Source organism: Etheostoma spectabile, chromosome 11, assembly GCF_008692095.1.
Source record: "Etheostoma spectabile isolate EspeVRDwgs_2016 chromosome 11, UIUC_Espe_1.0, whole genome shotgun sequence".
In the NCBI taxonomy this organism is placed as follows: Eukaryota; Metazoa; Chordata; class Actinopteri; order Perciformes; family Percidae; genus Etheostoma; species Etheostoma spectabile.
In genome coordinates, this window is record NC_045743.1 from 10,889,923 (window position 1) to 10,914,175 (window position 24,253).

The 24,253-nt window shown below is 40.4% G+C and overlaps 3 protein-coding genes and 1 long non-coding RNA gene across 7 annotated transcripts in view; 2 read left to right on the top strand and 2 right to left on the bottom strand.

Annotated features, from left to right (window-relative positions):
* LOC116697674 (collagen alpha-2(VI) chain) lies at positions 1-11,605 on the top strand. Of its 3 annotated transcripts, XM_032529039.1 has the most exons (29): positions 7-185; positions 1,235-1,274; positions 1,514-1,676; positions 2,752-3,362; positions 3,441-3,461; positions 3,550-3,615; positions 3,718-3,771; positions 3,864-3,908; positions 4,012-4,038; positions 4,134-4,160; positions 4,284-4,328; positions 4,426-4,479; positions 4,709-4,771; positions 5,634-5,696; positions 5,790-5,843; positions 5,947-5,982; positions 6,074-6,136; positions 6,674-6,736; positions 7,045-7,107; positions 7,241-7,303; positions 7,390-7,440; positions 7,518-7,616; positions 8,743-8,805; positions 8,906-8,941; positions 9,048-9,093; positions 9,176-9,328; positions 10,143-10,592; positions 10,682-10,720; positions 10,811-11,412. In XM_032529039.1, exons 3-29 carry the CDS (start codon positions 1,517-1,519, stop codon positions 11,410-11,412), a joined length of 3,117 nt encoding a protein of 1,038 aa, XP_032384930.1. In that variant the 5' UTR covers positions 7-185; positions 1,235-1,274; positions 1,514-1,516. The 3 variants fall into 3 exon arrangements, with proteins under 3 accessions (XP_032384931.1, XP_032384930.1, XP_032384932.1); XM_032529040.1 differs by lacking the exon at positions 1,235-1,274 and having other exon boundaries at positions 1-185; XM_032529041.1 differs by lacking the exons at positions 7-185; positions 1,235-1,274 and having other exon boundaries at positions 1,517-1,676; positions 10,811-11,605.
* LOC116697684 (X-ray repair complementing defective repair in Chinese hamster cells 5) lies at positions 11,572-20,982 on the bottom strand. Its single transcript, XM_032529058.1, has 21 exons — positions 20,722-20,982; positions 20,306-20,419; positions 20,029-20,212; positions 18,991-19,039; positions 18,729-18,851; positions 18,285-18,464; positions 18,015-18,129; positions 17,611-17,749; positions 17,411-17,523; positions 17,216-17,278; positions 16,986-17,123; positions 16,795-16,885; positions 16,214-16,335; positions 15,788-15,984; positions 13,715-13,805; positions 13,484-13,553; positions 13,236-13,345; positions 12,883-12,979; positions 12,603-12,670; positions 12,211-12,285; positions 11,572-12,030 (listed from the first exon to the last, which is right to left on the bottom strand). The coding sequence occupies exons 1-21, from the start codon at positions 20,734-20,736 to the stop codon at positions 12,016-12,018; spliced, it is 2,169 nt and encodes a 722-aa protein (XP_032384949.1). The 5' UTR covers positions 20,737-20,982; the 3' UTR covers positions 11,572-12,015.
* Positions 19,962-24,253, top strand: part of LOC116697715 (uncharacterized) — a 20,528-nt gene continuing 16,236 nt past the window's right edge. The window contains exon 1 of the long non-coding RNA XR_004334038.1: positions 19,962-19,974. This is a non-coding gene — a long non-coding RNA (uncharacterized LOC116697715). The remainder of the gene's footprint in view (positions 19,975-24,253) is intronic.
* The window catches only part of tmem169b (transmembrane protein 169b), a 4,605-nt gene continuing 2,174 nt past the window's right edge, over positions 21,823-24,253 (bottom strand). For both annotated transcript variants that reach the window (XM_032529104.1, XM_032529102.1), the window contains exon 3: positions 21,823-24,042. In XM_032529104.1, the coding sequence (XP_032384995.1) occupies positions 23,426-24,042 (617 nt within the window). In that variant the 3' untranslated portion in view covers positions 21,823-23,425. The remainder of the gene's footprint in view (positions 24,043-24,253) is intronic.

Consider the following 24,253-nt stretch of genomic DNA (forward strand, 5'->3'; position numbering starts at 1 on the left):
TGCGCAATTTAGATAAAACGGGCGGCTCCTCGAACAAGAGCTGATCCTGACTGAGGTCGCTGATGTGGGAACTTTGTGATTGAGATGATTATCTTTAGTTTACAGTCTCTGGAAACATAGCATTTTATGACAGTCTCGAGTTGCAGCTAACAGTAGATTTGACTTAAGGTAGCACAGTCGCTGCGGTGAGTACAGTTTATTTAAAATATTTCCAAAGGTTTACTTGTGTGTAATCACCGACCAGATCAGCTAATAATATGAAGCGATTAGTCTTCTGTTTATATGTACTTGACTTTATTTTTTACAATTGATGTATAAGCAACACTGCCGATGTACTTACAGTAAGTGCAATTTTGAGGTACTTTACTTGACTCTTTTAAGTCTTTAGTTACTTTGGAGATTCAGATGTAGGCTATAATAATATAAAAATAATTTTTTTTATAAATTGTAAAAATATATACAAATACACGAAACATGATGATAAAAATGTGTCAATCCCCGAAGGGAAATTCAAAGCAGATAAGGTATATAAAGTAACAATAATGAGCTTCCTTTACCAGCTTCAACATTAAAGTGATGAACATATTCATGTATCCATAATTATAATCCTATAATATAATGGGCTATTCTGCGGAGTGAGTACTTCTGGTACTTGGAGTAAATTTTGATGTCAATACATCTTTAGCCAACTTGTATTTAAGAAAACATTTGATTGCATGACTTCTACTTGTAACAGAATATGTCTCTGCTGGTATTGCTACATTACTAAAGTATAGGATCAGAGTATTTATTTCTATTGTATATACTGTCCGGCTACTTTAATTTATAGCAATGCATTTTTTTTTAAATAAAATGTTTATATGTTTTTAATGTTAAATATAAATCTGTGAAGTATAACAAGTAACTCAAGTGAATGTACCTACATTACCATACATACAGAAGTCCTATCACAACTGTCCAACTGTCTTGGATTCATTTTCCTTTGATATCATTTTCATCCATCTTTATGTTTTAGGATCCTGAGCTTTGGGGTTACACTAAACCAACACTTTAGTTTGTATCTTATTAATTTGTGATTTGTTGAAATTTACTTTCTACTTTTAGTCAAAGTAATCCTTTCCTACAGCACACCGCGGTACACTTCTTCTTTAGAGGGCTCATTGTGGGCCCTCCTTACACAAAATCTGAGCTTCTGTTGTCTCTTTTGTGTTTTATCATTCTTGATATGAAATAGTTTGGGAACCACCGCTCTGCATGTCAGTTTCACCAAACAGGTGGGATGCAACATCTAAAATTTCCATTTAAACTACAAGTTTTTCTGTAAATATTGACCTCATTTTCCACACAGTGCGCGTATTCACTGCATGGTTTAAAACAACGACAAACATTCCTAAGCACTGTGGAGACTCACTTGTTTTGACAGCTATTTCCTGCATTTAAAAGGAGTGTTAGAGTAAACAGTTAGTGTTCAACGACTCTCTTCTCTTTCCTTGTCTTGGTTTTTTTTTTGCAGTCAATGGCGATGATTGCAGGGTTAGTCTTTCTATGCATGCTCCAAGCTGCAATCCCTCAAAATCTAGTCCCTCGTGGACCCAGGCCAATCCCAGGGCGAGGTGACAGTCCAGGACCAACTCCACCTCCACTTCTACCTCCACCCAGACCTCAAGATTGCAAGAGTAAGTTCCATTTGTTTCTTTCTAGCTCAGTAGAATATAATTGTTATTTTTTTAAGAATTGAGGCGTTATCATGTATTCACTGGTGGAAGAAGTACAAAGATACAAGATTAAGTAAGAGTAGAACATACCACACTAAAAACATACTTAATCATTTAATATATTACTTATGTAAAAGTGCAGTACTGGCAACAAAATGTAAAAATTAAAGTATCAAAAGTAAAATTACACATGATGAAAAATGGTCAGTGAAAGTCTTGTTGTATTATTGTGACACCTTCACAATGCTTGCTTTGTCCAACCAATAATTCAAACTCACAATTATTAAAAGTAAATTAACATGATTAAAATAATCATAAGCATAAGAAACACATTTCACATTTCAGAAGGTTGAACCATACAATAGTCTCGCATTGCCAGACCCTCCTCCGCATGGTGTGGAGGAGGGTTTGGCTCTGGTTCATTGGCATCTCTTCAAACCAATCACAGTCGTCTTGGGCGTTGCTAAGCGCCAAGTGGAGCCGCAGTTCGGCTGCAAAATAGCCTCGGGAAGGAACTTGTTTTGGTGAAATGTTCAAAGGTTGTTTTAGTCGTGTAACAGAAAACTCTGAATGGACAGATAGTCTAGCTAGTTGTCTGGATTAACCCTTCAGAGATCTGAGCAGCAGTTAACCATAGTCCTCATAAAACGGCCAGAGTTTAAAAATTACAACAAAATGAAAGCAGAAGGTAACTAGACATCTGAAAAGAATGACATCCGGCGGAATTTCCAGACGAAAGAGAGCAATTCCGGGAGTGGAACGTCATGGATATAAATTAACCATACCGTCAAATGTTTGGCTTAGTCAAAGTTACTCAACAATTCTCAAGATAGGGTGGCCTCTGGCTCGCCCAGTGGGAGCTTTCGGCCCGTGTTGGCTGGGTCCTGCATCGGCGAAGGGTTCGGGTCCAACCTGTGGCCCTTTGCTGCGTGTCATCCTTTAGTAAAATACAGTATTTGAGTAAATGTAGTAGCTTTCCACCACTTCAACAAAGCAATTAAGATGTTTATTCTTCTGTTGATGTTCTCTCCTTCAGATGGGATAATTGACTGTCCCATCAGGCTGTTTTTCACCCTCGACACCTCAGAGACCATCGCCTTACAAGAGGCCCCTCCTGGGAGCCTAGTGCAAAAAATTAAGGAGTTCACCAGGATGTTTGCCCAGAGGCTGGGTGATGAGGAGTACAGGGGCCAGATCAAGATCTCCTGGTCCCTAGGAGGCCTGAACTTCTCTGAGACGCAGCATATCTTCAGTCAGTTCACAACCAAAGAGAACTTCATCAGGAACCTCAATCTGGTTGAATACGAGGGCAAAGGCACCCACACTGACTGCGCCATCCGAAGAATGACTCAGCATATGACCCAGCACTACTCAGGGATAAAAGCCGCCCTCTTCTCTGTGGTAATCACTGACGGCCATGTGACAGCAGAGCCATGTGGAGGAATAAAGGCGATGGCAGAGAAGGCCCGTGAAAAAGAGATCCAGATTTTCTCAGTGGCAGCATCCAGGAACATCGATGAATTAGGGATGAGGGATTTAGTCGGCTCTCCTTCTGAACTGTACCGCGATGACTACATAGCTGTGGACATCGTTCAAGGAAGACCAGAAATAAAGACTGAATCCATTGATCGCATCATACAAGCCATGGTGATATGAAATATTTTGGGTTTAAATTACTTCATCGTTATCAAGTATTTTTCACTTACTGTCGTTTGTTCTTTGCAGAAACATCAAGCCTTTTTACAGGTAATAAACACATTTTCTGCTCCCAAATCTCTTGTTTTTATGTATTACTTCATTTAATATTGTTCTGTTGTCCTCTTCGATCTTGTAGTGTAATAAACATAGGTGCTATGAGACTCCTGGGCCACCTGGACATCCAGGACTTCCAGGTCCAAAAGTAAGTATGGAAAAATAAAATCCAAAATATATAAACAATCTATAATCCTGCTTGTACCATAGATTGTTTTGTTGAAATGTCAATATTTCTACTTATTTCTAGGGACGGAAAGGAGACACAGGTAACCCTGGGTCAAGTGGTGAAAAGGGTAAACAGGTAGGTAGAAGTTAGCTTTGATATTACACTAAAATTCTGTAAAACACAATACTGCATAATTTTAATGCTAACTATAATCTATTACATTACAGGGTGATCCCGGCATTGAAGGTCCAATTGGACAACCCGGTTCAAAGGTTTGCTGAGGCCCTGATTGATGGTCTTGTGTGCTACATAGCTACATTATACTAAGTTATACGTCTTTATCTCAATAACATGTCCTTATGTGCTCTGTTATAGGGGGAGATTGGTTGGAAAGGTGACAAGGTCAGAGATCAATCTTTACATAATCCGGTTTTTCTGTTCGTCTGTCAAATTGAACAAAAGACTGTTAAACTAATGGCACTTCTTTATCTCGTCAGGGTGAATTCGGAACAGGTGGAGCAAAGGTAAATAACGGTATAAATATTATGCTTGCATATATTTAATACCCTACCACATCTGACTCTGTCAATGTCAATGTGAGTGTACTGTAGTTAATTTTCTGTCTTCACTGACATCCAAATACTCAGGGTGCGGCAGGAGGACCTGGCATGAATGGAACTGACGGTCAAAAGGTGAGTCTACATACGACAAAGTCAAATATAATGTATATAATGGATCTAACCTGTTCAGTATACTGATATGACATCATTGTTTCTGGAAAATCTCCAGGGTAAAATTGGACGAATTGGAGCTCCTGGTTGCAAAGGTGATCCAGGTGACAAGGTAAGTCTAGCAGTTAAACTCAATTTTTTTTAAACATTTGGCTGTCAATGTGCTGTTTATAAAAGTTAAATGTGATGTAATTTGGTTAGATTATTAAAATGTCAAATCCTATTCCAACCATCCTATTTAATGTATATGTGGCAGGTTAATTTTACAATATGTCAAGCATATAGCTATAAAGATTAGTTTGCCGGTTTACTGAACTACTTTTGTTTTTTGTTTCTTAAAGGGACCAGATGGTTACCCTGGAAATGTTGGCGACACTGGGCTACCTGGCGACAACGGAGTAAAGGTCTGTGTTAGGTCAAAACTAGTATCTTTCTCTCCCCTTTAAGATATCGGCACATAAAAACATGAAACGCTAGCTGTACACCACAAAGTGCTTTTGAGCTAATGCTAACGTGCTCACAATGACACACAGTTATCATGTTCACCATCTTAGTTTAGCGTGTATTCTAACATTTGCTAAGCACCAAACAAAAAGTCCAGTTCAGGCTGATGGGATTGTCGTTAGTTTTATGGGCATTTAGCAAAGTATACAACAGATAAGAATATTGACCTGATGGCCCCAGAAGAAAAGTGAAGGTCTCACCAAAGTTATTACAATTTATCCTGAGAGGGACAATAAAAAAAGAAACAAAGATTCTCAAAAATCCATCCAAACATTGTTGCGACATTTTACTGAAAACCATAAATGTCAACCTGCTGGTAGCACTAGAGAAGAAGTTAGAGGATCACCAAATTCAGCAGGATTTATCCTCTGGGGAACATGTCTGTACAAGACTTTATAGCAAATCTTTCAGTAATTGTGAGGTATTTCAGTCGTTTTTGTAGTGGCTGTAAATAGTGCAGTATTTTAAAACGGTAGCCTACAGAATCAAAAAACTGTTGAGAATAGAAAACTTTGTAAACTCTGATTAGCCATGCTAGAGCTCAAAGGATGGCACTAATTTTACCCCAGAGTGAAATATATTTTTTATAACTTTTGAATCACTAACAGGTCAGAATGTTTACAACATGATAGATGTAAAACTAGAAACGGCAAATTATCTCATTATATAATGGTTCCCGTAGGCTTTTAGATATTTAATGCAAATGAGTTAATGTCTTCAGTCATGGTTGTTTTTTGTTTGTTTGTTTTACGGTTTGTTTAGGGTGACCCAGGCCTCAATGGAAAGCCAGGTCCCCCTGGACTTGCGGGTGACCAAGGACCAAAGGTGAACTCTAAATTAAAACACAACAGAAAACATTGTCAGAAAATGAAGATTCTCCTTTACCGAAAAAGCAAATCAAACACTTCTGTTGGTTAGGGTGAAGAAGGAAATGCTGGAAATCCAGGGCCACCGGGAGAAAAGGGACCTCTGGTACAAATGAATTATTTTCATTCTAATTACTTTTGTTACATATTACTGTAAGTTAATGTTACAAAGCTTCTTGATTCTGATTTTAAACTAATACCTCTTGCAGGGAAGTCCTGGCAATTCTGGACCAAAAGGCGAAGGGGTATCTCAAACACTTTTTTCATTTTCTTTAAATATTATTTTGAGAATTTGACTTAGTTTGTTATAAATTATTATTGAATACAAATTCACAGGGAAGGAGAGGAGATGCTGGAACAAAGGGAGGACAAGGTCCTGATGGCCCAAAAGGAGAGAAGGTAAGTTTGGCTCAGAGAAAACTATATTTATGTATACTTTAATTACTTTTTATTTTTGGTGCAGGTTTGTTGCAATGAGAGCAGTTACCTTTTTAAATACCAACCTGGCAAAGCTACAGAAAGTACAACACTACAGAATTTCATCTGAAGTATGACTCAGTGTAATGTGTTGCAGCAGAGAGAACCTGATTGGAGAGAGAGCTGATGCTGGTGATCTGAGAGCCAAATAAATTATTGTGCAACACTAACAAATTGTAGTGGAAGAATTCAGCAGCGAGAGAGGGGGTGGGGGGGCAAGGGATCGTGAGAAAGACAATTCCTAAGAGTATATTCAATACAGTCACAGTACATAATATTCTTCCAGAGAAAGATCATAAACATTTACTTGCCCATTAGGATTTGGCACTGTGTTGCTATAAAGAATTTCTTCCCCATATTCTCAAGAAAATGTGTCCCATATTCTGCTGAAACACAATAATTTGTATACATTTGTTGATGATTAATGGTCTGGTGCACACTTATTCTTAATTTTGAAAGGGAGAACGAGGTCCACTGGGAAGCAGAGGTCGTCCCGGAGAAGACGGACTCAAGGGTGCAAAGGTGAGGCAATCATACTGTGGGTGGATTTTGGCAGAAGGAACATAGCAGCTTCCTGAAAACTTAGCCAGTCTTCCTTAGAACTCCACTAATGGAGTCTTAATGTAGTGGGTGGGCAGCCAAAACAACCCAAGCCTGTTCTCATAAAATCACTTCTTCCGAGGAAATCGTTCTGCAAAAGAAAAAACTGCTTCTTTTATTAAAATTTGTCCAATACTGTGCATTGCCAAATTCACATCAGTGTGAGTATGTGGGCTGGAGCAGAGGGGGATGTCGTGTAATAATGTTTTCTCTCTTGCTTTCTATTCTAGGGAGACATAGGACTGCCAGGTCCGAGGGGTCAGCCAGGAGAACCAGGGGCCCCCGGAGGAAATGTGTGTTCTTTAGAATTTTAATCATCACACTACACTATCTGCCTATTTTAAGAGCTTGTGCTTTGAGTGGATAATTGACAAAATATTTGAGTGAAATGCGCGGTAGATGATAAAGTTTCTTCTGTGGTTGCAGGGCACCGTGGGAAATCCTGGAGATCCAGGAACAAGGGGAGACTCTGGGCCCCCTGGACCAGATGTGGGTAGAACTTTTTTGTTTATCACTTTTATCATGTAAAATGCTTTAACATTTTGTGATTGACACACTCTTCTTTCTTCTAAAAGGGTGACAAAGGAAGACCGGGATTCAACTATCCTGGATCAAGAGGATCCACTGTACGGTTTCATGTTTACCTCACAAAATGTTGGCATGTGTTGCATACTTGAGTCAAAGGTAACTCTGATCTTTCCAGGGAGACCGAGGTGATCCAGGTAGAAAAGGACCCAGGGGGGGCAGAGGTGAATGTGGAGCCAAAGGAGAACCTGGAGATAAAGGATCACCTGGAGAACCTGTAAGACTAATAACACCATGTTGGAGGTGGAATTTAGTTGTCTGTCAGAGCAAGCTGTGTTTTGAGCAGAGACATGTATTTTTGATTGACAAAACAAAAATTGATGTTCATGAGGTGCAGAGAATGCCTTAAAATGTACATGGCCTGTTCGCCCTAAAGCTGCGTACACATAATGAGAGGCAAAACCGTGAGGTAAAGCACAGAGCATACTGCGGCACAGAGGCAAAGAGCAGCGCAGAGAAACATCATTTTTGCTTTTGGATTTTGTTGCCCCTTAAAAGGTCAGCAGCAACAAGGTCAAATTTGAAATTTGAAATAATTTGGACTTTAAACACAGCCCTCAGCAGCAATTTGGAACAATGCGCCATGCCAAGGGTAGCGCTTCGTTTGAGTTGTCTCCACTGGTCTCCTCATAGGAAAACAATGGCACAGCCAGCGCGTCATACGTGGATCATGTATATGTGGCTTAATTGTTTTTCATTTTACTAATCCAAGCCTTTAGGTTTCTGTCTGAGATTACAATACACTAAAAGTGGATGGAATTTGTTGTTAACAGCATTTAATTATTACTTTTGAAAGCTCAACAGCAACACATCTTTCCAAAAACAATGTCGCAGGTACTCAAGATAACGCAAAAACATCACTGTGACCACTTTTCACTGGAACTCTTTCTTCAGTAGGAAGCAGTTCCAAAGAAAACTTCCCAGGCAGCTTCGTGGATTGTCCTGAGAACCTCAGACATTGCTTCTGGAAAGATTTCTTTAATGTACATTTTATTCACCATAAAGAAAGTTTCCTTCACCTCTGTTGCATTGGGATTGAGGTAGAAATCTAAGATGTACAGAGTACTGTAAACCATCAAAAAAATATTTACGTGGCCAGGTTGGCTCAGTGGTAGAGCGGGCACACATGAACTTCGAGGTTTATGCCTCAACGCAGAGGTTCAGTGTTTAAATATGACCTGTGATTTCCTGCATGTCTTCCCCCTCTCTCTCACCTGTCCTGTCAAAAATGAATGGCGGAAAACCCCAAAAAATAATCTTGAATTAAAAAAAAAATCACTACCAAAGAAATTGAACTTCACGCAGAATTGAGTCACTTCCACTGAAAACACTTTTTTTCGTAGGGGGAGCCAGGTCAGTCAGGCGCGCCAGGAGAGAGAGGACCCAGAGGCGAAACTGGAACTGATGTAAGCAACAGCACAACCTCTTAAATAATGACTTCTGTGCGTGCAGTTGCAATTTGAGATCCAATTACATTGCGCTCTCTGTTTTTGTGTGTCTGTGCAGGGGGGCCCAGGACCAGAGGGCGATCCGGGGCTTAATGTAAGTCAACTTAAAAAAGAATTACAGTTAAGAAAATACTATATTATACATGTGTATTAGATTTCCTTGGTTGTATTACTTCTAACATGCTCCCCTATCACTGCAGGACTGTGATGTCATGGCTTATATCAGGGAGACGTGTGGTTGTTGTGGTAAATACCATCACTAATCAAATGCATCTTCATCATTCTGTATATTACAACAAACTGATCTTGTTCTTGTCTTTTGTCTCAGACTGTGAGAAGCACTGTGGAGCTCTGGACATTGTATTTGTAATTGATAGCTCAGAGAGCGTTGGGCTGACAAACTTCACCCTGGAAAAGAACTTTGTTATCAACACCGTCAACAGGCTGGGATCTATGGCCAGCGACCCTGCGTCATCAACCGGTACAGCTGAGCAAAAACACAGCACAGACGTCCCTTCAAATCCTTTTGCAGACACAGTTTAAAGTAACAACATAGTAGAGATTGCCATAAAAGATTAGCCATTTCAGTGGAGTGAATCACTTCATCCACCATTGAATACAAAGTTAGAGCCAAATATACAGGACCCCATGTTGGCGCTACACTCTTCATACAGTTCAGTCAGGGTAGCATATTTTCAGACATCTAAAGTGTAACCACTTGATATTTCAACTTCATACTGTACTGATGTGAACACAAAGCCAAACATTAGACATATTGTTGTATTAATGTTTCTGTTAACACACCTACAACTAAATAATTTAAAGGACAAGGTTGGCAATATTTTATATTTTTCATATTTTCAACAAATCTAAAAGACCAAATCCAACAATTAATTTATGATACTGAAAAGTATTATCTGTGTGGACCAAGCCTTATATAGCTCATTTCTTTGTTCCATTTGTTGCCAAAAACCCGCACAAAACAGCCATGGACATGGATGGTAGTTAATTTTGAGTCAATTCCACATCCAGCATCCTGCCGCAGTAAATACTCAACAGCACTGTGTGTGTAATAATATGTGACCAAAAATAATCCCCAACAAATGCATTTTATTTTTTTATTATAAAAACATATTTGTGACCCATTTTTATAGATTTTCAAACTGGACAAAGCATTTGTAAAGTATTGACAGACAGATTAAGACATTTTTAGTTGTGGTCTTTTTGTGGGATTTGTTAACAACCTATTGTGTTACAGCCTCATCTGAAAAATTTGCCATCTCTACCATTTCTAGGCACAAGAGTTGGAGTTGTACAGTTCAGTCACAACGGGACCTTTGAGGCCATTCGCCTCAATGACCCAAACATCAACTCTATTTCTGACTTTAAAACGGCAGTGAAGGAGCTAAAGTGGATTGCCGGGGGCACTTTCACACCCTCAGCTCTCAAGTTTGCCTATGATACACTCATCAGGGATGGCAAGAGAGCCCAAGCCAAAGTATCGGTGGTGGTGATCACAGATGGCCGATATGACCCCCGCGACAATGAAGATCTGCTCTACCTTTGCAACAACAGTGTGGTGGTGAATGCCATTGGGGTTGGTGATATGTTTCAAAATAAACAGGATGATAATATCCTGGGTTCGATCGCGTGCAACAAGCAGGAACGCGTCACTGGGATGAAGCGATACGTTGACTTGGTGGCTGAGGACTTCATAGAGAAGATGGAGACTGTGCTCTGTCCCAGTAAGCCTGTACCAGTACAAACAGCAGGATGACAATACTGGTCCTTCTGACCATTTGTTTAATCTATATCCATTTGATTTCTCTTACAGATCCTGAGATTGTGTGCCCTGATCTTCCCTGTAAGAGTGGTAGGTATTATTCATTGCTTGATGATTTGTTCAGTGGTATGACTATGAAGGAGTGCTGCTCAGTGTGTGTTTTTTTTTCTTTCATTACAGAACCTGATGTAGCACCATGTGTCCAGCGACCAGTGGATTTGGTATTTCTACTAGATGGCTCAGAGCGACTGGGGATGGAGAACTTCCGGCATGTACGTGAATTTGTGGAGGAGGTGGCAGAAAGACTGGGACTGGCTGAGAGCCAGACTGATCGTATGCGAGCCCGCTTGGCACTGATAGAGTTTGGCAAAGAAGACGAGAACCACGTGGCCTTTCCTCTCACACACGACCGTGCTATCATCGCCGACGGCTTAGCACGTTTACCTTATCTGGATTCTTCTTCAAGCGTAGGGCCTGCCATCCTCAACACCATTGACAACATCTTGGGTAGAGAAAATGCACGCCAGACTAGACGCAACGCAGAGGTTTCATTTGTTTTCATCACAGACGGCGTCACTGACAGCAAAAACCTGGACGAAGCGGTTAGTGCCATGCGCAGAGCCCAGATTGTCTCCACAGTGGTAGCCACAAGAAGTGACATTGACCAAAAAGTCCTAGTGAAGCTGGCCATGAATGACCAGAACGCCATCTTTAAAGCAAAAGACTTCTCTGCTCTGCCTCAATCCAGTTTGTTTGACCGTTTCATCCAGTGGGTGTGTTAAAAAGAGAACACATGGATGTGAACATCATAGTGGTGCTTCTTTAGTTAATCTAGCTTTTTAAACATGAGTTACTGGTTTACTACCACTCAGTCACGAAAACTGTATTCATCTTCAAAATGTTGTACCAAAACCAAAATAAATCATCATCAACCATTGAGCTTTAAGATAATAAACCTGAAGTTTATTGGCAGTATTTTGGAGTGATGTCTTCTGTAAAGTTACAAAGGGTATGTAGTGCACATAAATCTTGAGATTTAAAGCACTCACTATATCCAGCATTACTGAAAATAATCACATAATTATAACAAGATATTCATTAAAATTACAATCATTTTGACATTTAGGACATAAAGCATCTAAAGCCTCAACATAAAGTCCTTGCAAAAGTTTAAAGTACTAGTGTAAACATTAGCTAGGTCAAACACCATTCTGTGCGGTATGTATGGCGTTACTCAGTATCACCAGTTACAAGTATCAGGGCTCCCCCAAGTAGGAGGCAGAACAATGGACGGCTGAATTTTTTTTAAATTGGTTTGGTCATGACAAGTTGAATGATGGCTTTCTTCTGCATGTTCACTGCAGACATTCCAATTGCCTCCCTTCTTACATCATGTCCAGCTGCACAGGAAGAGAAAAAAAATGTGTAAGACTGTAGAGTTTTTATAAAGAGTTTACATAAAAGGTCTCACTAGGTCGTCTTGCAAATATACAGGAAATGGTCTTAATGGGAGTTTGGGGCACTGGAACAGTTGCTCATGTAAAATCTTAAAAGGTTACAGAATATAAAGTCACACTTGCCAAGTCATCAACATCTCCAGTATCTTCAACTTGTGGTGCAGCTGCCTCTTCTTTCTTCTCCTCAGTAACCAGAAACTGATGACAAAATAGGCTTAAGTAAGTACGAGTGCCTTCTCAAGATCACCTTTATTTCAAATATGTAAAACAGTTGTGAAACCCTTGTCTTGTCCTTTGTGTCACGGGGACTGGTTTGGTTTATTTAACGCGTTTGAGTGCAGGATGGGTCTCGGGACCCCCAAGGGTGAGGTCCCTGCCACTTCATGTGAAATGACATAATACGCGATGGTCACCGGGGGCACTGAGGCTCAACGCCAAACCAATATAAAAAGTCAAATAAACTGAACGGTCCCGGTGACCCGAAGGACAACCCAAGGGTTAAATAGTGGAGTCACCTGATTAGCTTCGTTTTTGGATACAGTGCTTCCTTCAACCTCGTCTTTACTGATCAGAGTGATGGCATCTGTCAATCAAACAGAAAGAATCAAGTCCAAAATCACCAAACTCCTTTTTGCAGACTTTTGATTCAGGGCCACATTGCATTTTTAGACATCATACAGCTTCCAGTTTTGTATCATTTACTTATTTTGCACTCAAGAAATGATGTGTTCTCATCTTAAGGGAGGTGTGATTTGAGAGAAATCCCGCAGCCTTGAATATAGAAGCTTATCATACCTTGAAGAAGCAGGTCCCAGAAAACCTCCAGCCCTCTGTTTGGAATGCTTCTTTTCAGGGACTGAAGGTAGCCATTGTACAAACTGGCATCCCCCAGCTGAATTACGAAAGATATGAAACATTCAAAATCCATTTATGAGCCTCCTTAAAAAAGCAAATACCCAGACAAGAACTGGCCCCCGTTCAAGGCGTGAGATATATAACAGACTCACTGTGATCTTTTGATAAACTCCATAGCAAAACCCATACTATGCGTTTGGATATGTCCAGATTATTTCACATAGACTCTTATAACAGAAAAATCCACATCATCAGGTATTTCCCCAAATAGAAGATAGTGAATGTTTATTTACCTTAATGGACTGCTCTCTAAAAGCCTGGATACAGGTGATGCTTTTCATGTAGTAGTGTGTGTTCTTGTTGCTAAGCAACTGCTCTATCCTGCGAGTCAGTTGCTGACAGACTGGAAAGGACACGGGGGTCACCACAACCAAACACAAGTAAACACACAGGCGAACATGAATCAAGATGGTTTATAATACAAACAGAAAAGATGTTTATCAGACCAGCTCGCCAGAAAAAGAAAAAAAATGGACCTCACCCTCTCCAAATGGCAGACTCTTCTTCCTTATCAGAGTACGGAAGTCTCTGGCTGGATCCACGCTTCCCACCTGGTTAAGTGTTTAAAATGAGTGAGGACTGAAGTAAAATGGACACTTTAAAGCATTGCTGTTCAGACAAGTGGTGAAATATGTTATCTGGAATAGATGATTTTATAGAAAGTGGTTCTCTCTCTAGGATTATTATACAATCCAGCTCCCCTGATTCTCACCGAAGTCACAGAGCCTTCGGCAATGTCAGCCAGGTTATACTCGTCCTCTTCTTCGTCTCCTTTTGCCTTTTTGGCATCTGGCTCCTCGGAGCTGTAAATGGCAAAAGGGGTCAGTTAGAATACTGAAAATAGTTTTATAATCAGTAGAACCTCCGCACAGACACTTACAAAACACCACTGAAAGATAATAAAATAAGCAATGCTTTTACACAATCTAGATGAATATTTTGAAGACAACTACAGCATGACTAGTCTCGCATTGCCAGACCTATCTCCACAGCGCTTTGGAGTAAGGCCTGGCTCTACCATGCATACATTCCCCAATAAGAAAAAGTTTGCATTACTTTAAACCAATGACTATTGTCTATAGAAGAAATAAATCGTTTAAGAATAAAATGTCCTGTGGCCTGGGATGGCCTCGCTTCCTCCTCTTGTCTGGCGTATGTAAGATAAGACATTTTCAGAATTACTGGAGCAAACTGCTCCTGATAAACAATTAAAACAGAATGCATCTAAAAAAATATCTTAGAGTAACAGACAAATCTTTAGGACAAGAGAGGGCGAGGTAGCGAGGGCGATTCTGAGGCTAGTGCACATCTTGCTATCTTCTCAGGAGACAGAACGTCTGAGCTAACTGTTCAAGTTCAATACTTTATTGCCATGTCAACATAGTTGATTGAAATTTGTCTTAGTGATAATCAAGTTCAAAAAGACAGTACATACCTGTCTACCAGCCTAATAGAGGCAGGCTAAGTACTGTTGCAATAGCGGGATATTTTGCCTCTGAGACTTTGAACGCTCTTTCCAGAGGGCGGAAGTAGGAAGAGAGACCTAGCAGGGTGGGAGGGGTCGTCAGGCACTTTCTGCGCTTTATGGCTGGTCCGCGTGGCGTAGATAGAGGCTACAGATGGGATACCATGGCCTATAATTTTGGCTGCGGTGTGCACCATCTTCTTTAACTGCTTCCTCTCTGAAGAGGCGGAGTTACCATATCAAACAGCGATGGAGAAGACTAGCACACTTTGGAACATTGCATCCCTAGCTACACCAAACTTCCTGAGCTGGCGCAGAAAGTGAAGGTGGGCTTTGCTTATAATGAGTTTGGCGTTGACCTCACACTTCAGGGACTGACATATGGTAGTGCCAAGAAATTTAAAACCGGACATTCTCTCCACTACCTTGCCTGTTTTTCCTAAAATCTATGATCAATTCTTTTGTTTTGTTAACATATAAAAATAGGTTGTTCCTCTTAGACCAGGTTGCCACTTCAAATCTTTAGTCTGACTCACAACTGTCACTAATCAGTCCTACTACTGTTGTGTCATCCACATATTTGATTTTAACATTATCAGAATGGGAGACACAGTCATTCAGTCAGCGACTAGAACTGATTAGCGGGAGTAGACACCATGGCGGAAGGAGGAAACCTGGAGGAGGATAAAAGAGTAGGGCAGAGAGAGGTCCGGAGTCAGACCTGGAGAGACTGTGTTGGGCGGCTCTAAGCTCCTGACGCAGAGATGGTGGCTCTGCTAAATAGTCTCGGGAAGGAGTCTTGTTTTGGTAAAACATTTGCACCCCGCAAAAGAAAATGCCACATACGATATTAACTACTGTGAAGTTAACTGTTCACACAATACAGTAACGTGAGCAATTTAAATAAGATGGGTTTATGGTTTTAACGTTTTTAGTTCTTACCAGCATATCGCCCTGTGTATTTTGTCCATGGAAAAATAAGTAAAAGCCGTAAATGTATTACTTGTAAATCTTTACAATCATTCCCAGGAAGACCCAAGCAGGCTTGTCTTGTTACACCATACACATTTCTTCAAAACTTGCAATATACAGCATGTAGCTTGCTAGCTCAAAGTTTGTTGTTGTTTCCCCAGGATTTGTGTTTGGAGAATAGCAACACAATAAGAGCGGAAGGCGGGGCCCATCCGGCCAAATATCCGGCGCACCGGCTGTGAAGCAATTATACTAGGAATGTACTGCCGTTGGCCCAGACTACAACATAACTAACAACCCTGTTTGTAACGTTCAAACACCCACCACCACACACTTAATCAAACTTACTCTTTGCCAAAAATCTGAGCACTAGTCTTGAGAGCCTTTTTCTTCTCCACTTCTGTCAGAGGAAACTTCCTCTTTATCTCCTCTAGTGGAGCCTGGCAACGTTCACTGATGACATCAGGGCGCTCAAGAGCAGCCTTCAGCCATGGCTCCATGGGGGGAAGAGGGGTGCCAGGGTTTACTGCCCGATGATGCAGACACTGAAAGAAAGGTTGGGTAAAAGAAGAAGACAGACCGAGACTGAAGACGGAGGCAATCCAGGTTAAATATTAACAGCCTCTAGCTGTTGAAGCTCTAGCCGGACAGATGAAATCTTTTTTCGCCGACTTCAAAAAATTGATACCCTTCCTTCAAAACCTCACCTGCTTCAACTCAGAATAATTAAGTAATAAGTAGTGTATCTCAATAAAACAAACCGTATTGTAGTACCTGGAAGTGCCTCTGGAAGGCAGGGTTGGGAATGTGGTGGACCTTGAACATGTCCTTTTGATCATCCCCCTCCACCAACATCATGGAGTCAATAAGAGAGTCAACAGCAGCCAGCTGGGGGTCTGGACGAATCATATAACACACAATTCCATTCATCTCTTAGTGAACTTATTTATCTCTTTAAAAAGATACACACAGTGCTAGTGAGCTGAGCTGCAGCGCCGGCCAGCATCAGACCTGCAATCCTGAACCAGTGACACATATAAACTAGTTAAATATGAGCAGTGGTAGTTAATGTAGACAACATGAGGGGGTTGTGTGTGTGTGTGGTGTGTGTGTGTGTGTGTGGTGTGTGTAAACTACATACAAGGAACCTAGTGAAACTGTGAAAATTGCAACATCTTTTTGCACTTGAAGGGGGCAACAATGTCATGTTCACAACTGCAGGTCTACTGTAGCAGCTGCTGCTGCAATGATGAAGACGATCAAAGGCTCCCTCTTGTGGAGAGTCTGCAGTCAGTTTACCATGACTGTGTGAGTTTGTAAGTTAGTTAAAGTCTGTTTTGTGAGTTGTTTTTTACCTGATGGAGTGAACTTTTTGTTGTTTGCAAGTGAAGGAAATGCAAAATGTCTGAGGTCTTCCATGAAGGGCAGCTGGACGTACATCAGACACTATTTAGGGTGAGAGAGAGAAAGGCAATTAGCTCTATGCTATTTGAAACAGATTCAGTTTATTTACTTAAACAGCATGTTTAGGAGTGAGTGATCTCACCTCATAGTCCTGCTTGATGCAAGGGAAGGCTGCTCCTACTTGAGGGTTGCTGCGCCGGTCATAGGCGTAACGTACAATGGCCACCATGTTGAGTTCATCTAGAGCTCGGATGAGAGCAGACAGGGCAACTCCTGCATGCTGCTCAGACAGAACAGTAGAAAAACGAAAAACGAAACAGGTCAGTATCAACACAGAGTCCCCAGCAATGTGTAGGGAATCTCCATTCTCACCTCATCATCCTTGGCAGAAAATATCTTGATGACTTGAGTCCCCATGAACTGATGGCGTCGTACCTGCAGGCAGACAGTGAAGAGTAACAGTAGGTGAATCTAAAACACTAGCTCAGTCTAAAAGGTTTAGGTTTACTTCATCTGAGATTTGTTATAAATGCCATACACAACCCACTAGCACAAACAGTATAATACCATGCTCTGTTTTGAGAAGCCGAGAACAGCAAAGCACTTCCCATCATGTTTGTATTTCATCTGGTCTTGATCTACTTTGGAGAAGGGAACAATATCACTTCCATAGCGAAAACCTGTGGACGAAAAAGAAGCATTTGTTCACAGTGTTATTAAGTTATAAGTACAACATTAAGTAATCTTGTTTCAAACAACTGTCTTACCTTGGATAGTATCATCCTTCTGCACCTCTGTCTCATTGTCATCATCCAGACAGTAGACAGTCTCTCTCTTCACGTCGTCTTTCTGGTTAGTTTGAGCATCAACTGTAGTCCATGTTTTCTTCAGTTTCTCTTCTGTCACCTGGAACACATGGGGAGTAGCATTTGTGGATGAGAAAACCTTTATGTGACTATAACTGATGAGCAGTCACCTGAGTTTTTACATGAGACAATTGTAAAATGAAAGAAATTTGGAGGATTACTTTTACATACAGTAAGTTAATGTGCAGTTTACCATACTTAGGCAACAAGTAAAACCCTACCACATGATTATATGTGTACATATCTTCGTTCGATAAAGCTGTGTACTGAGCATATTCATCCAGTGACATTCACAGTAAACTTACTGCTTTGTATCCAACAATACGGATGGGCAGACAGCTGCCGATGGTCAGCTGACAGGGCCAGGCCATAGGTCTCCTCTCGATGCGCTTGAACATGCACAGCTGCTCAATTGCTTTACTACAGAGGGAGGGAAAAGTGGGACGCCATGTCATATGACATCATCAACTAATACCATTTACTACTTTTAAATGTAGAAACACCCTGTGATGCAGAGACAAACATATGTGAAGAAGAAAGAAGTGAGACATGACAAATATCCCAAGCAGGCCAACCTAAAGGAGTAAATTTCTTCCAGGCCGTCCTCCTCATCCAGGCTTAGCATGATGTGTTTCACCATGTCTAGGCCACTCTTCTGTTCCTTGGATAGACCTTTGCCCGTGCCTGGCTGACCAGGGTCTCTTCCTTCCGCATCTCCTCCACCCTCCACATCGTCCCCCGCAGGGAAAGGCAAACTGAAAAGGGTTTGGTGGAAGGAAGGATACATAGGTATGTGTCAATGCCATGAAAGTACCATGGAAGGTTTGAGTAGAATAGTGACTTCCAATAACTGTACAGTAAGTATTAGGACATTTGAATAATTATGACAAGAGAACTGACACACACAACTGCATTACTATTATCGTTATTCTATAACTTCACTGGACACATTTGTGGGGCTTCTATATACAATATATTCCCTTCAGAATTACATATTGTTGAATTTGTCTGAACCTTACAAAAACTGCAGGGTAATGCCAGCTTTTTTTAGGTTGTTAATAATAACGTCCAGCTGCTCTGAGCTGGCCTCAGTGTTCAGGTCAGTCAAGAAAACAATGTTGAGACGATCACACTTCTTTTCCCTGAAAAGAAACCCAAAACACAATGTCATTGAAAAAAATAGAATAATCCCATCAGCTAAATTAACATTTAGATGCATGGACATCAGTTTTTCATTTGTGAATCAGGAGGATTGTGTATAAGATACAGGCAGCTTCTCACTTTGTTGCAGTCTGAAGAAGATCCATACACACAACAAGAGCATCCAGCCCTGCGGAACAGGAGTTAAGGAGGTAACAGACTCTCACACATCATCTCGGATTATGAGGCTGGACAATAACAGGATCTGACGCATGATTAAAGTCAAAGTGTTTGGTCTTTACCTAGCAACTCTATCAGAATTGTTAAATTAAAGGCACATAGTGAAAATAAAATGTACACAAACACACAGGAAGGCCAACTTTAGACAACTGATTCCAAAACACTAGACATAATTTGAGTGGATCTAATCTCATAAATCATCAAATTATAAACTTTAATTTTCACCTATTATTATAATATATATTATATTATAATATTCACCTAAACAATGTTTTAGTCAACGTAAAATTGATCATTTCCAGTTTTGCTGATATTTAATTTTAGTTGTTAAACGAGTAAAAAATGTTAAAAAAATTATTTTGGTCCTTCTGATAAATATAACCTGAGCTTCTCTTATTGGTCAGACTAAACAGTTTAAAAAACTACATTTAACCTAATGAACGCTGTAACCTACAGACAAATACAAATGTCTGCAGAGATAAAAGTTTATTGAAGGACTTCCTGTAAGCACTGCATTACTACAAATAAACAAAAGCCCGGGGGTGTGAAAGATATTATCATTATTACATCCTATATCGCTGTATAGTGTATGTGAATTTATATCAAAATATCAATATATATATTGTCATATAATACATTTTCTGAGAACTCTATTCAAAAATTGTTAATGATTAAAATAAACCACCCAGAAATGTCTGTTTTGACTTTCACGGAAAATTAAATACACAACAAAACAAGGGACTTAAATCCCATTGATGCGAGAATCCCATACAAATCAAATAAAACCGTAACCTTAAGGTGAGTCTGATAAAAGTAACCTGGAAACGCTAAGCAATGTGTAGATATTAAAAGACTATTAGATGTAGCCTTACTTCACTATTTACCGTACCTACTAGGTTAACTGATAAACTGATCAGAAGTATGGCGCAAAAAGGATACAATCAGCCTGCTGACTCTCTGGATGGATCTGATTCTCTATTTCATCCAGAAGCTCAAAATCAGGCACCATCAGGTGACGATGCACAGTGATGTTCTGGTACTGGTCATCCTTGGCCAGTGGGTTCTTGGTGGAGTCTGTGCCAAACAGAACTAACGCCAGTTCATCCTTGGTCTCTGCAAAAACCTAGTAAAAGACGTGTTTGTCAATTATAACAGAGATCGTCAAAGAAGATTTGTTACTCGTTTTATTTTTTCCAAATGTGTTGTTGAATTTTACCTGGCGCTGGACAAACTTCTGGATGACTTTTTTGGCAAGTTCAAAGGGAGGCTCTTCGCCCGGGGCAGAGTTGGACATGGAGAACCCAACATCCATGCACAACACCAACGCTGACTACAATAAACCAACAAAATAAAGCATTTTTAATTTTTCACAAAGGTGTTACTTAAGGCACCCTATTGTTCCCTATCGTGGCAGCGTTAGCTTCAATCTCAACCATACACCGTTAATATTAAATATACAGTCTATGATCTGAACATGTCTTAACATGTCCCCAACGTTTAGCTAGCGCTCTGAAGCTCAATGACAGAGAACAATGTGTTTCTGACGCTTGGGAACTGCCCATAACACAGCTGACATTCGCTAACCAAGCTGAATACAGGACTAGTTACATTATTTAAGAGAAAGTAACTTACTTTGGCACCTGCCATCTTCTTGATTTCCCTCTTTTAAAGATTGCGTGTCACTCTGTTATGGCTCCGGAGAGAAACTGTGAACGGCAAAAACGATAACGTAGTTCCTTGTAGTCCCTGTTTCGGTGCTATTTGTTCCGCAGTTGTCTGAAACAGCTTCACACGAGAGCTGCTTGTCCGCTCGCCGTATTACCGTACCTATTTAACGAAATATACCGGAACTGTAACAAGCTGCGATAACGTCATTTGCGGTGTTGCGGTGAAATGAAATGTAATAGCACAAACTCCCTCCAGCGTTTCATATGGCGCTGTGCAGAGTTAAATTATGGGTGTGCGTGGACTCTTGTACAAACAGCTCCTTTCACGGCTGGAGCCAGGATTTCAGAAATATTGAGGCCAAATAAAAATGATGATATATAAATAAATAGATAATAACAATTAAATAAGAGTAACGTATAAATACAAACAATGATCAATAAAAATACAAAATACTTAGTCAACCCAAAACACTCACTCTCCCCCAAATGTTTTTACTGGCTTGTTTATGAGGTTTTGACCCATAGACCGTGTTCTGTGTTTTTTTTAAGATTATTTTTCGGGGCTTCTTCCCCTTTGTCTCAGAGTGACAGTGGATAGACTGGAAAGGTGGGAGAGAGATGGGGGAATGACACGCAGCGAAGGGCCGCAGGTCGGATTTGAACCCCACCCGGACAACTGAAAAGGCCTCATCCTCTTACTGGGTGAGCTGGAGGCCGCCCCGGTGTTCTGTGCTGTAACCTTGAATTGTTTTAACATTAGTTGAACACAATCAGACCGTTAAACTGTCAAGTACAAGTTGATATACAGGTGTTAACCCTGGCATTGCCTTTGTCTGTTTTTGGGCATATGGATTTTCTTCAGTAAGCATATCCCAGTGTGACACCAGGGTGCCAATAATCAGATCTCAAAGCACCCAAACCCCAGACAGCCATCTGCATCTGGTGTGCATTATTCAGGTTTATAGGCTGACTTGGTCTTCTAGGATATTATAAACCACACAAGCAATAGTGACCTGCTTGTTTTCTTTTCCACAATGTAGATTTATAAATGTTCACATACAGTAGGGATGTAATGACAAACACTTTATTTCCTTTGAGTAATTCTTTACTTTGCATCTTGTGGTTTCAGAACATGTACTGTTTAATACAGACTCAATCCACAAACACTGATCCATGTCTCTGTCTGTATGAAAACAAAATTCAATAACTCCAACCAGCCAATCTGATCATAAACATTTGAATCACCAAATATTTAAACCTAATTGACTTAATTAATTCAAATAAAACACCTAGGCGCAACAATTTCAGGAAGTGTACTAGACATAAATATTTAAAATAAATTAAATCAACATTCAAAATATGACTGTGGAACTGTAACAGGAATTCCCAGGTAGAAAATTACAGTGAACTTCATTTTACTTGTGTGTGGAACAAAACTATGAAGACTATACAAGTAGTTTAAGATCACAAATATCTGTGAGGAGGATGCATTCAATGTGAAAAAAAGACTGTGTGTCAGCTTGTTCTGACTATGGCTTCAAATTATGGCTGAACTGATGGGCCAAAAAATAGATACCCCTCTTCCGCTGTACATTGTTTATGTCCTATGTACTTGATGTGTACATTTAGGTGACAGCACACAGCAGCAACACATGGCAGCTTAAATATAATCAGCTTCTATGCCCAGACACACATGCATGCTGGCGTACTTCTTGATGAAACACATCTTTTTAGGTATATGCACCAGGTAAGCACCGTACCATCCACAATAATACAGTTATTACAGGATGAAGCTGGTAATATTCAATATTTTCCGTATTGTCAACAAAACCTATGAAAGGCCAAAATCTACATTGGATTAATCCTTCTAACAAGCGAAGCCTGACGTAGCTTATTTATCTGAGCCACACACTTCCATTGTTTTCTAAAAATGATCACAAATCAATGAATATAAAGTAACTCCTTCATTACCCTTTAAAAACTAGATGCTGACACAGAATCCCTTAACAAGACATTACTTATCTTAAGGTGCTTATTGTTTTAGTCAATATTTTTCTCAATTGTGCATATTTCCAATCAAATCAGTAATCTAATTTCCACAAAGTAATTTATACATGGAGCCCTTGGGGGAGTTGTCCACTTTTCCCAGTTGGTAATCCAGCCTTACTTCAAATTCAATACTTCCCAGAGCGATTATGATGAGTTAAAACAAGACAGTGTTGCCTTTGAAATGCATCCTCTCTTAAACTTAATACATTTAGTTACAGATATTTACAGATGAAGTGAAACTTGGTTTAACTTTAGAAGACCAAAATATTGTGTGTATCCACAGCCAGTCTATCTATACTTTACTACAGGAGGCACCAAGGCCTACATGTCTCAAAATGTTATGAGTAGGATTCAGTGATGTGACAAAAAACCATTACCACTCCCTTGCTCAGAGGAATAACTTATAGTGATATGGATCCAATAATTCTTTAAAAAAATTGTAGCAATAGTTCAGCATTTTAGGACAATTCAGGCAGTGTTTGATTAGTTGTTATTTACAGAAATGTATTGTGAAACGACTTTAATTGACTTTCCCGTGACTGAGTTAAATGAGACTTTGGCCTAAATGTGCCTTGGACCTCAGCCCCCCCCCCCCCTCATCTATCCCACATGCCCACACTTTACACTGATGATGTCTGGGCAAGTTCACTGGGGGCTTTGCTCTGCAGAGTGCCAGAAACAGTATCAGAGTCAAGCAGCTCCACTATGCTATAGGGGGAACAGTCCTCCAGTCCCAGCTTCCCACAGGCCCAGCCGCAGAAGCCTTTCTCCAGGTCCCTCACAGCTTGCCACCACTCACTGAAGGCCCAAGACACCTGCACCACGGCGGAATATAGAGCCAGAGAGAGCGCCATGGGCATGATGAGCATGGGGTAGAAGATGATGAGGAAGGGGCATATTGTAATCTTGTGCCAGAACGTTCGTTCCTCATTGTACACCAGGAAGACATTGTACCAGGTGAGAGTGCCGTAGTAGAACGAGGTTATGAAGGAGAGGAGGAAGGAGATGCTCCACAGGACGACATGGGGTCCCTGGCACACACCTAAGCCGCAGTTGCGTTTGGAGCCCTCTCCCGCCTCACACTCTGCATCAAGACGCTCCCTTGACTTAGCCAGATCCCTGAGTTCCTTCTTCGTCAAAGTGAGATGAATGTCCACCACCTGACCCTTCTTCTTTCCTCGGGTGATGGTGCCTGTCAGGGTCACGTAGCGGCTGTCTGGAGGAAGGCTCCATCCTCCTGTTAGGAGATAATTAAGAGAGAAAGACAGTTATCTATATGACAAACAACAAAAAAAGAAAATAGCAAGGCAAGCAAACAAGAAATGTGGTTAACTAAAAATTTTACAGTGCAAACATATTTTATTATTTCCAAGGATCCATACTGATGATTTTAATACCTTAAATCCTTCTATAGTTTTAACATGTAGTCAATGTGCATAGAGGAAATT

Coding starts and splice junctions, on each gene's coding strand:
- LOC116697674 (XM_032529040.1), top strand. CDS start 1,517: ATGGCGATGATTGCAGGGTTAGTCTTTCTATGCATGCTCCAAGCTGCA. Junction 3,772..3,863: donor GTGGTGAAAAGGGTAAACAG/GTAGGTAGAAGT, acceptor ATTACATTACAG/GGTGATCCCGGCATTGAAGG. Junction 9,329..10,142: donor CGACCCTGCGTCATCAACCG/GTACAGCTGAGC, acceptor TACCATTTCTAG/GCACAAGAGTTGGAGTTGTA.
- LOC116697684 (XM_032529058.1), bottom strand. Junction 16,336..16,794: donor CAAAAAGTTCACTCCATCAG/GTAAAAAACAAC, acceptor TGATTCGTCCAG/ACCCCCAGCTGGCTGCTGTT. Junction 13,554..13,714: donor CCGAAGGCTCTGTGACTTCG/GTGAGAATCAGG, acceptor ACACTTAACCAG/GTGGGAAGCGTGGATCCAGC.